This window comes from Panthera uncia, chromosome A2, assembly GCF_023721935.1.
Source record: "Panthera uncia isolate 11264 chromosome A2, Puncia_PCG_1.0, whole genome shotgun sequence".
In the NCBI taxonomy this organism is placed as follows: domain Eukaryota; kingdom Metazoa; phylum Chordata; class Mammalia; order Carnivora; family Felidae; genus Panthera; species Panthera uncia.
The window spans coordinates 112095231-112107614 of record NC_064816.1 but is presented as its reverse complement, the minus strand read 5'-3'; the positions used below and the strand labels follow the sequence as shown (position 1 = coordinate 112107614).

The 12384-nt window shown below is 35.4% G+C and overlaps 1 protein-coding gene across 4 annotated transcripts in view; it reads right to left on the bottom strand.

Moving 5' to 3' along the window:
- PALS2 (protein associated with LIN7 2, MAGUK p55 family member) overlaps positions 1 to 12384 on the bottom strand; it is a 114150-nt gene that overhangs the window by 45247 nt on the left and 56519 nt on the right. For all 4 annotated transcript variants that reach the window (XM_049642900.1, XM_049642899.1, XM_049642902.1 and 1 more), the window contains one exon: positions 3438 to 3590. In XM_049642900.1, the coding sequence (XP_049498857.1) occupies positions 3438 to 3590 (153 nt within the window). The remainder of the gene's footprint in view (positions 1 to 3437; positions 3591 to 12384) is intronic.

Here is a 12384-nt window from a genome sequence, read left to right as displayed (position 1 = left end):
ACCTTTTAAAGAAATATAAATAGTTTCAGTAACATAAATAGTATTATATTCCTTGCTTTAAAAGATTTGGAGAGATTGATAGAGTTTTATGATTTTTTTTTAAAAAAATGTTCAGAGGAAACTGAACCTAGTTTTCAAAGTGAGGTGCACTGAAGGCACTGGCTTTCACTGCTGCCATTGTCATCAGCAATATCATCATTCAGTATTTATCATCAATCCCTGTTTATTAGGTATCATACAAATTCAAATGGTACAGACCCTCACTTTTACTCTAAAATTGTTATATTAATTCTTTACATGTACAAAATGTCTGCTAAAAAGATATCCAATAGAAAATGGATAAATATTTGCATATCAGTGATGAGATGTTCTATTACTGAGAAAGCCTTAGTCTGTAAAACATATATTTTAAGGGAAAAAAAAACTAATGAGCTAGTAATGGTCCTGAATATAATTTTACCTCCTACATTTACTATGTGCTATCATAAAGGATGACTTTGATCTAGCTTTCTAGGAATTTCTTACAATTTTTTGTGTATTTATTTTAGTTTTTCATTTATACTATAATTGTGTATACCCAACATAAAACTGAGCTAAAAAGTTATTTTTTTGAGTGGATGCAATGCAAGTTCAAAGACAAATCAAAATAGAAAGAAGGAAGAAAATGTCAACAGATTCAGAATAGAAGCAATCAGGATATGAGTTTAATTGGTAATTTCTGGTCATTTCATGAAAATATGCTGTAAGTGACTAAAGAAAATTTCCAAAAGAAAAATTCACTAATCCACATGTAAAGATTATTCTTATAAAAGCTAGAAGGTGCTGAAACCTCTAACCTGGGCTGTTTAGTTTTCATCCTATGCCCTCTTCTTAGGTAATATTATCTACTCCTGTGACTGCACCACTACTCATACATTGATAACTTCCAGAACTCTCATGAGCTTCAGATTCATAGACTAAAAATTTGTCCACAACTAGCCAAAGTCATGATAACCTCAAAATCAAAAAGAGTAAGGACTGTAGAATATTGAAACATACTGAATTAATGAAAAATCCGTAATTGCACAATCCTATTTCAAAAACAGAAGGACTGAAAAACTCATCTGTTACCATTCGAGACTGCTATTTTAAACAATTCTTTACTTTGAAAATTGGTGAAGGGAAGGATCAGGCACTTCTCTTTTATGAAATGCATTATGTGATAAGTAAATAACCCAGTTGAAAAGGAAACACTACTCTTTATACAAGAATACCAGCTATAAAATATAAAATGAGTGAAACAGAAAAATGTCATTTTGAAGCCTTTAATGAAAATACTGATTCAGGCAAGCATTAATTTGTGTTGATAAGTAGATAAATGGTTGGATAAGAAATAGCATTTCTATAATGCTAGAATAATAACACACTAGATTATGTCCTAGTGAAGAATATTTCAAAAGAAGGATTAGACTGTCTTTGCCTTTAATCAAGGGACCAATCTCAGCATTAATAATGGTGGGCTAACTAGGTGTCACACATCTTCTGATGTAGTTTTTAATTCATGTTGCATCACATCACTAATGATGCATTCTAATTCCAAATAATTAACTTGAATCATCAACCTTTTAGAACTTCTATTTACAGGAAATAGAAGGGAAAACTAAGCAACACAGCAAAGAGACTACCAGACTCATCCAGACAGTGGGATATTCTGGAGGGCAGTGGCCTGGTCTCTTAAGAGGTCAACATCATAATCAAGGGAGAATAGATGGTCCAATCAAATGCCAAACATGGGTCTAGGTTGGAAACCCATAAGTACAAACCAGCTGTAAAGAATATTTTGTTGTCAAATGGAGATGAATAGGATATGCATATTACATGAGATAAAGATTCACTGAAATGGAAAAGTGGAAATTAATGACTGGAAAAAAAAAAGGTAAGTTACAAAATACCTTGTGCCAAAGGATCTCAATCACTAAAGAAAAAAATACGTATGTATATGCACAGAAAAAGTATGGAGGAATATGCACTAGAATAGTACAGTAGTGTTCTGGGTACTAAGAATGCAATGTCTTAATTTAAAAATTTTTGCTTGTATTTTCTAATTATATTTATTGAACTTTATATAAATTCATATACTTATTAAATTTTATATACTTATGAAAAATATATAGCATGCCTGAAAGCTCTACCAGATGCTTGAGATATCACAAACTTAACATGGCCAGTTACCTTAACATTAACATATCAGTTTCTTCTAGAGTGTTCCTCATCTCAGTGAGGGCCACCAATTATTTTTCAGAAATCTTACCCTTGTCAACTTCCCACATCCCTCTTCTGCAACTACACCACATGTAATCAATCACCAAGTCCTGTTGATTTTATGGGTTAAAACTTGAAAATCCTTACATACTCCTCTTTTCCCCCCCCTCATGGTTTCCCACTGTTCTCAGGATAAGGTCCAAATAGTTCACTCTGACTTATAAGACCTTAATCAACTAGTACCAACATAAGATGTCTCCAAAAACTGTCCTTTTTTTTTTTTTTTTTTTTGTACTTAAGATCCTGATTCATGGAGAAATCATTTCACTATCAACCTTCATATTTTGCAGCCACATTGTTGAAGGGTCATATAAAGTTCCTGAGAAAAACCAAAGGGGTTTTGCCATTTGATTTTCAATGTTAAGATTTGCAGTGAAAGCAGGTGACACTTTATTCTTCTATCCCAGCACCACTTACTGAACGGTCCATTCTTTCTCCCCTAAAATGCAGTATCTCTGTCATAAATCAAGCTGCCGTATATATGTGGATATATTTCTGGGATTTTTATTCTCTTCTATTCATTTATTTTTCGAACACTGTCTCAATACCACACTTAATTATGGGTTTATAAGAAACCTCCCCGCCCCCTTCCCTTTCTCTTCTGAAACTCTTTGTTAAACAGGTTAACTCTTCACTGATACAGGCCAATGCTTCAATTGTATTTATTTTTTTGCACCTGTGGAGGATATGCTATGGATAAGTTTCTATTCTTACACAGTCCTCTCTTATTCCAAGGTCATCGATTGCATCTCAGTCTCAGAAGCAATACTGCAACAGCTTTAACAAGGAAGGCTGTGAAACTGGTAGTGAGGAATAAAAATCCATTATCACAGTAAGAAAAACATCTTTAGCATGCGTTCTGATGGTGAATCAAGGCTGGTTTTAATTACACAAAGGAAAATCCATTCTGATGTCTTTTTGCTGTACATTTATGTACTGTGTTTTAGTTATGTGTGTCTGTTTTTGTATCCTCAGTATATCAGGGTAGTAAAATACCTAAGTTGGAATTCACATATTTACAAAATATGGCTCTAAAAAATCTTAAATATATCACCTTAAGCTGGAACTTAACAATTAAAAGAGAATACTTTGGGAATACAGGGGACTTGGGAAGAAGAATAATAGGCAAAGTTTACCTGGAAGTGAGGCTCTTTGAGTATACCAACCAGTTCTGCCACATTTTCATCCACATTTATTAAAGGAGTGATATCTTCAAGAATTTCATTGACTAATTCTAAGTTATTGTCACTGACAGCTTCTAGTTTTGAATCTTCTAGCCTCTCATGAGCCTGAAAAGATAATCGTATATTAAAGTCATAACACACATTGTCTTGCTCCAGACCATGGTTTTCTTCTTGATTTCTTTTTCAAAAAGAATGTTTTAAAAAATGTTATTCCAAGGTTTGGTTCATTGAAACCAAATTTAATAGTCCAATCAGAAGCAATATATAGATTCTATAGTAAATGTTATCATGCAGTATAATAAATCTTGGCTTCTATTCCTAACCTAAAAGTCATGGAAAACTTTTTTTAATTAAACCATGAAAAACTGAGTAGGTATGGGGAGTCTGGGTGGCTCAATCCATTGAGCGTCCACCTGTGGCTCAGGTCACGATCTCATGGTTCATGAGTTCCAGCCATGTGTCGGGCTCTGTGCTGAAAGCTCAAAGCTTGGAGCCTGCCTCAGATTCTGTGTCTCCCTCTCTCTCTGCCCCTCCCCCACTCATGTTTTCTTTCTCTCTCTCTCTCTCTCTCTCTCAAATAAACATTAAAAATTTTTTTTAAAATTTTTTAAAAAAAGGAAAAAGAAAAAACTGAACAGGTCAAATGACAATTTAAAAAACATTTTCTAGCCAATATAAATTCCTCATGACTTTCTTATCTAGGCTCAAACTCTAGGTTTGATACTACATATGCTTTATGAAAATAAATGATTATAAATAAAAACAAAAAAAAATAGGAATATAATCATTATATGGACTGCCATTAAAAAATAATAAAAACCATTCTGGGAGCACCAGAATCCTAAAGCTACCATTTTCCAACTTTGAAAATCAGCAAAATAGTGTCAATTCAGGGAAGGTAGCTCTTGAACTGGACCTTGAAAGACTGTATGATTTTGTTAGGGGAGTGACCCTCTCATATTTCTTTTTTTTTTTTTTTTTTTAATTTTTTTTTTCAACGTTTTTTATTTATTTTTGGGACAGAGAGAGACAGAGCATGAACGGGGGAGGGGCAGAGAGAGAGGGAGACACAGAATCGGAAACAGGCTCCAGGCTCCGAGCCATCAGCCCAGAGCCTGACGCGGGGCTCGAACTCACGGACCACGAGATCGTGACCTGGCTGAAGTCGGACGCTTAACCGACTGCGCCACCCAGGCGCCCCAACCCTCTCATATTTCTGTATTAAGTTGCCTTTTTTTTTTTTAATCTCACAATCTTTTCCATGCAAAATGGACTGTGAATCACAATGTCACAGAAAATAAGTAGGTTTCAATAGTGAGGGTAAAGCAGAGTTTTAAATTCAAACTGGAGGGGCACCTGGAATGCTCAGTCAGATGAGCCTCTGACTCTTTATTTCAGCTCAGGTCACGATCCCAGGGTCTTGGGATCAAGCCCTCGCTGGGCTCCACGCTACGCCTGGAACCTGCTTAAGATTCTCTCATCGTCTCTCCCTCCTTCCCTAGCCTTACTCCCTCTGACCCCCTCCCCTGCTTACAGGCTTGCAAAATCGCTTTCTTAAAAAAAAAAAAAAAAAAAAAAAAAAAAAATTCAAACTGGAAATGAATGCTAAATATTCTCTATTTGTTAAAAATGTTTATTTATTTATTTTGAGACAGAAAGAGTGAGTAGGGGAGGTGCAGAGAGAAGGAGAGAGAAAGCATCCCAAACAGGCTCTGCGTCATCAACACAGAGCCCAGTGTAGGGCTCAAACCCACAAACTGAAATCATGACCTGAGCCGAAACCAAGAGTCAGATGCTCAACAGACTGAGCCACCCAGGTGCCCGGCATTCTCTCTCTTTTAACTGCTCTTTGTTTTTCTGATAAATGGTTGCTGTCTGATTTTGAAGACAAAGCAGAGCATAACTGTTAAGATTTAATGTATAAATGAAACGATGTAAGATCACAAACCTTATATTTAATATTTTAAGATCAATTTCTCTAAGTACTCAGGAAAAATCCAAGTTTCAAGTGGTAACAGTATCAAACTTTATCTGCACCTATAATACTTCAGCTGTTATTTTTACCACAGAGTGGATCCTTCAAAGACAAATACAGATTCTAATTTTTAAAATGCAATTTTTTTCATTTAAATGTATTTCCTCTAAGTGACTCACAAGAGTGAAGTAAGAGCTTAAGTAGAAGAGGCGGACATATATTAAGCAACATTTTTCTAAGAAATACCTCAGAAGAAGAAATTTAAGTCATATGAAGACAGAAGAAATTATAACTGTTATTAAACGAAGAAAAATGTCAAAAGACCAAATGTAATTTAGAGAAAGCAGTTTCTATTACATTTGGATAAGAAAAAAATAGATACAAGAATTAAGATTAGAAAACGTCACAAAGAATGAAATGGATAAATTTGTAATTTTCTGAAAGCATAACACAAGCCTAATAGGGATAAGATGATGAGGACACTCAATATGTATCATAAAATGATTATCACCATTGGAAAAAAACTAAAATAACAGACATAACTAGCTAACTCTTACAAAACAAACTAGACTTGCTTATTACTTTAATACAAATATTCGCTGTTAACAAATACTGAATTTAGCATCATTAACCTTGCTAACCTTGTTTAACCTCTTATGGTAGTATAAGAAAGTTTAAGCAAAAAAAAGGAAAGAAGCTTAACATTTATTGAGGGCTGTGTGTGTGTGTGTGTGTGTGTGAGGGAGGGAGGAAGAGAGAGAGACACCATGTTCTCAGTGCTGTGTGAGTGAATGAGTGTGTGTATATGTGTATATCAAACAAAGATAGATGTGTTATTATCTTCACCTTATAAACACTCATGCAAAGTAAGATAAAGTGATTTGCTTGAATTCATACTACTGGTAAGTGGCAGTCAGGTAGTCTAATATCAAGGCATATCTGACTTGATCACTATATAGACAGCCACTGTGGTTAATTATTCCATCTACTATATGATGTATCATTCTAACTCATTTTAACTGTGTGAGATATGCTCTCATTGACTGCTAGTTGAGTTGCTGCTTCTTAGCATGTTTTTCTAGTCCAGATGTGGTGTTAATTATGTTCTAGTACATCTGTCCTCATAGTTATTTTATACTCCTATGGTTCAGAATAAAACCCACCCCTTCAACCTGTACCCTTTGTGCTCCAAATAAGAGGTATAAAAACACCACCTATTTCTCCAGGAAAACAGATAATGACTGGCTTACAGTTTTCAGGTAGTAAGTCAGTATATTTTCTATAACATTCTATGATTATGTAACATTATCAATTCAAGACACTGGGACAAGTAAAGAAACCAAAATGATCACTGACTTGAGAACTCTAATAAACCCTTCGTTTCTATGTTCATCTACCTTACTGCTCCCAAATTGGGTGAGGACACATGGGAATGTGGAAAGACCCACAAGAAAGAGGAAGTAAGTAGGAGGGCAGAATTATGTTATAAAAACAAACATACCTGAAGGTTTTTTCACATGAACGGCACAGACTGGTTCTGTAGTAGGAAAAGAATATCACCACACAATACAGAAATTCTCAGAAAAAAAGCTTTTTAGTGAAACTGTAGCTGTAATTATATTAACACAGAAAGCCAATTTCTTAAAAAATATTTTCATAATGTTTATTTTTGAGAGAGAGCGCAAGTGGTGGAGGGGCAGAGAGAGAGGGAGACAGAGATGTGAAGTGGTTCTCCGCTGACAGCAGTGAGCACAGTGCAGAGCTTGAACCCATGAACTGCAAGACCATGACCTGAGCCGAAGTCAGATGCTCAACCAACTAAGCCACCCGGGCACCCCGGAAAGCTCATTTCTGAAATACAGTTGGGGCTATCAAGATCAACTTTAGTTTTTCCAAGAAAGCAAGTGTAGGTCCATATTTGTTAACTACGTAGATTTTTAAGCTCTAAGATACTGTTGAAAGAAGCTGGGACCTCTATTCATTTTAAAGTCAGAATATATTTACTAGCTTTTAAGAGGCAAGTACCAACTTGAATTTAACTAATCCAACCAAAAAAAAAAAAGGAAATACTAAAAACTGACCAGAAGGACAGATGAATCATTAGCTATTTGAATAAATGGGTCTTGTTTCCTTTAAGAAAAAGCATTATTAGAAAGCTAGCATAATTGGGGCACCCAGGTGGCTCAGGTCATGATCTCACTGTTCGTGGGTTCAAGCCCCACGATGGGCTCTGTGCTGACAGCTCAGAGCCTGGAGCCTGCTTTGGATTCTGTGTCTCCCTCTCTCTCTGTTTCCCCCTGCTTGTGCTCTCAAAAATAAAGATTGAAGGGGTGCCTGGGTGGCTCAGTCGGTTAAGCGTCTGACTTCAGCTCGGATCACGATCTTGCAGTTCTTGGGTTGGAGCCCCACGAGGGGCTCTGTGCTGACAGTTCAGGTCCTACAGCCTGCTTCGGATTCTGTGTCTCCCTCTCTCTCTGCCCCTCACTGCTCACACACACACACACACACACACACACACACACACACACACTCTCTCTCTCTCTCTCTCAAAAATAAACATTAAAAATTAAAAAAGATTAAAAAAAAGAAAAAAAACGAGCATAACTTAATAAAAATATATTCCACTTGCCACAAGGGTTGAAAGAACATGCCACAACTGGCTTTGTAGAACACTTGGAGCTGACACAAATATGGCCTAATCTACCTGGTAGGTCCAGTTCTGAGAAACCTATTCACCACTGCATCTTAGAAAAATGACCTACAGAGAGGAAAGAGTTCTTTCAGGACTTTTAGGTATTTTATATTGGCATAGTCTAACCATGCTTGCAAGCAAATAATAATAATAATAATAATAATAATAATAATAATAAAAAGTCTAACAGAAGCTGTGGGCTATAATAAAGAGACAAATACTACTATTTATTATATTGTATCTAATACTATTATCATTTTGTGTAGTAACCTTTTCTCCCTTAAAAGCAAGGACCAAAATACCATAACATTTTTAAAATGTTTATTTATATTTTTAGGAGAGAGAGAGAGAGAGAGAGAGAGAGAGCGCGCACGTGCACATGCATGCACAAGGTGGGGGAGAGACAGAGGGAGAGGAAGACAGAAGTTCTGGAGCAGGCTCCATGCTGTGAGCGCAGAGCCCAAAACAAGGCTTGAACCCACGAACCATGAGATCCTGACAGCCGAAGTCAGATGTTTAACTGAGCCACCCATGTGCCCCATAAATTTTGTTTCTATCTTCTTTGAATGTGGCTAAGTACGTGGTAGTTGCTCATTAAATATTTCCTGAAAAAGCTAAGTACATGAGAAATAAGTTTGGCTGTGGTCAAAGAGTTATCCTCTTCTATTCTAGACATTTAGGACAAGAAAAATCAAGAGAAGCCCACAAATGGTCAAAAATAAATAAGAATTTGAGCAGAAAGTAGAAATGAGAATAGAAAGCAATTTCTAATTTGCTTCTGCATACATTATATCAAAGAGAATGAGATTTGTTTTGAACAACAAAGATGAAATAAGTATAAATAAATTAGAACTGAATTCTCTAATGAGTAAAGAACTTGCCAGAAATTTAGTTAACCAAAGAGGTCAAATTCTTACGTTAGATAAACTGTATATCAAAGTACTCAGGGAGCTTCTAAATAACATTGCTGAGCCATTCTTAGAGGTATCTGTAGAATCAGGAGAACCACACAGATGTCAAAAAACTAGAAATGGGAATCTGTTATGCTTTTAAAAATGAGAAAAACCGGTTTTTGTTTTTTTTTTAAAGCTTGGCTTTAACAGTATTCAGAGAAAATATAAAAGATACTTTTTATAATCTTTGAGTGGGAAAGACCTTTCTAACTTATGTTGCAAAATCTGGAAAAGCCATAAATTAAGCAAAAAAGGCCCAATAAAATTAAAATTTCAAATTTCAAATTTCTTGTTAAAAATTAGCAAAGTCAAAAAACAAGTGAAAAACTAGGGTTAAAATACGTACAAATCATAATATAGACAAAGGGTTAATTTCCTTATATATAAAGGACTTCTACAAACCAATAAGAAAAAGATCAACACATTAAGAGAAATAAGCAAATAATATGAAAAATTCACAGAAAAGGAAATTCAAACTCTTAAACATATGAAAAGATGCACAGCCACATTCATGAGAAGTATAAGCAAATTATAATACAATATTCTTTTTTTTTTCTTTTTATCAGATTGGCAAAGATAAAAATTCTGGTAACATACCATGTTAGTGAGAATAGGGTAGAAGACAGACACTCTCACACATTTTTTTCCCCCTGGTGGGAACATACTAGTGTGCAGAGTACACATTTATCTCAAGCTCACATGGATCATTTCCCAAGACAGACCACAGTAAGGGCCATAAACCGCATCTTAAAAAGTTTATAAGAATAAAAATTATATAGAGTATACTCTCAGACCACAATGGGATTAAATCGAAACTCAGTAATAGAAAAACAGCCAGAAACCCATGAAACACTTGGAGACAAAGCAACACATTTTTTTTTAATGTTTATTCATTTTTAAGAGACAGAGACAGAGCGCAATTGGGGGTGGGGCAGAAAGGGAGGGAGACACAGAATCTGAAGCAGCCTCCAGTCTCTGAGCTGTCAGTACAGAGCCTGATGTGGGGCTCGAACTCACAAACCGTGAGATCATGACCTGAGCTGAGATCAGATGCTTAACCGACTGAGCCACCCAGGTCCCCCAAAGCAACACATTTCTGATAATACACAGGTCCAAGAAGTCTTAAGAAAAATTTACAAATATATCAACCAAGTGAAAATAAAACTTACCAAATTTGGGGGGATGCAGCAAAGGCCATATTTAAAGAGAAATTTATAGCAGTGAATGCATAGTTAGGAAAGAAAAAAGACCTAAAATCAATAATCTAAACATCCACCTTACAATATAACTCAAAAAAGAGCATATTAAATACAAAGTAGAAGAAAAGAAAAATTTAAAGCACAAATCAATCAACTGAAAAGAGAAAATCAATAAAAGTTAATGAAACCAAAAGCTGGTTCTTTGAAAAGATTAAAATTCCAGCTTAACTAAGAAAAAAGAGAGAAGACAGAGATTTATTAATAACAGAAATGAAAGGGGGGGCCATTACTACTGACACTATCAATAAAGGAATAATATGAACAATTCTAAGCCCAGAAATTTGATAACCTACATGAAATGGATCGATTCCTTTAAATACACAATCCAACAAAACACACAAAAGGAAATATAGATAACTTGAATAGTCCTATATCTGTTAAAAAATTATATCAATAATTAATAACCTTCCCAAACAGAAAGCACCAGGCCCACATGGGTTTGCTGGTAAATTCTACCAAACATTTAAGGAAGAAATTATACCGATTCTCTGCAATCTCTTCCAGGAAGCCGAAGAAAAATTTCTTAATTCATTCTACAAGGAGAGCATTACTCTAATACAAAAACTTGACAAAACCTTAATTTGTCATTATACAGTTAAAACCCAGACAGACATATTCAACACAAAGTATGAACACTAATGTACACTATGCACTTTAGCGAATTAAGTTTTAATAGAAAAAATGAAAAGAAAGTACAGAGAATTTCCATGTATCTGCCTCATCCTAGTTTCCCTTATTCACACCTTGTATTAGTGTGATATGTTTGTTATAAGTCAATTTGATATACTATTACTAACTAAAGCCTATAGTTTACATTGAGATCCATTCTTAATGTTGTATAGTTCCATGGTTTTTGACAAATGCATAATGTCATCTATGCACGTTTACAGTATCATATAGAATAACAGTTCCACTGCCCTAAAAATGCTCCATGCTCCACCTACTCACCCCTCTCTTGTACTTCCCCAAACCCTGGCAACTATGGATTGTTTTGTATTGTCTCTATAACTTTTGCTTTTTCCAGAATGTAATATAGTTGGAATCATACAGTATATACTCTTCTAAGACTGGCTTCTTTCATCTAGCAACATGTATTTAAGGTTCCTCTGTAGTTTTTTTGAAGCTTGATAGTTCAATTCTTTTTACTGCTGAATAATATTCCATTGTACGGATACATCACACTTTATGCTATTAAAGACATCATGGTTTGCTTTCAAGTTTTGATAATTATGAATAAAGACGCTATAAACATTCACATGTAGATTTCTATGTATACATAAATTATCAACTCACTTGGGTAACTATCAAGGAGTGCAACTGGGGCACCTGGGTGGCTCAGTTGGTTAAGAGTCTGAATTCGGCTCAGGTCATGATCTCACAGTTTGTGGGTTCAAGCCCTGCATCAGGCTCTGTGCTGATGGCTCAGAACCTGGAGACTGCTTCAGATGCTGTGTCTCTCTCTCTCTCTCTCTGCTCCTCCTCCCCTCGCGCGCACACACACACACACACACTCTCTCTCAAAAATAAACACTAATTTTTTTTTTTTTTTTAAATTAAAGGAGTGCAGCTGCTGGATTGTATGGTAATACCGTGTTAGCTTTCTAAGAAACTGCCAAAGCGTCTTCCAAAGTAGTTGTGCTATTTGCAATACTAACAGCAATGAACAAATAGCTTCCTTTTTATAATATAGGCCTACTTCAGAGATACTGTGGGTTCGGTTCCAGACTACCACAATAAAGATAACATTGCAATAAAGAGAATATCGCAGTAAAGCCAGTCAAATGAATTTTTTTGGTGTTCCGGTGCTTATAAAGTTACTATAGTCTATTAAGTGTGCAATAGCATTGTGTCTGAAAAAAAATGTATATACCAATTTAATTAAAAATTACCTTATCACTAAAAACTGCTAACCATCATCTGAGCTTTTGATGAGTCATAATATTTTTGCTGAGAGACTCACACCTCGATGCTGATGGCTGCTAACTGCTCAGGGTGGTATTCCTGAAGGTCTGGGTAGCTG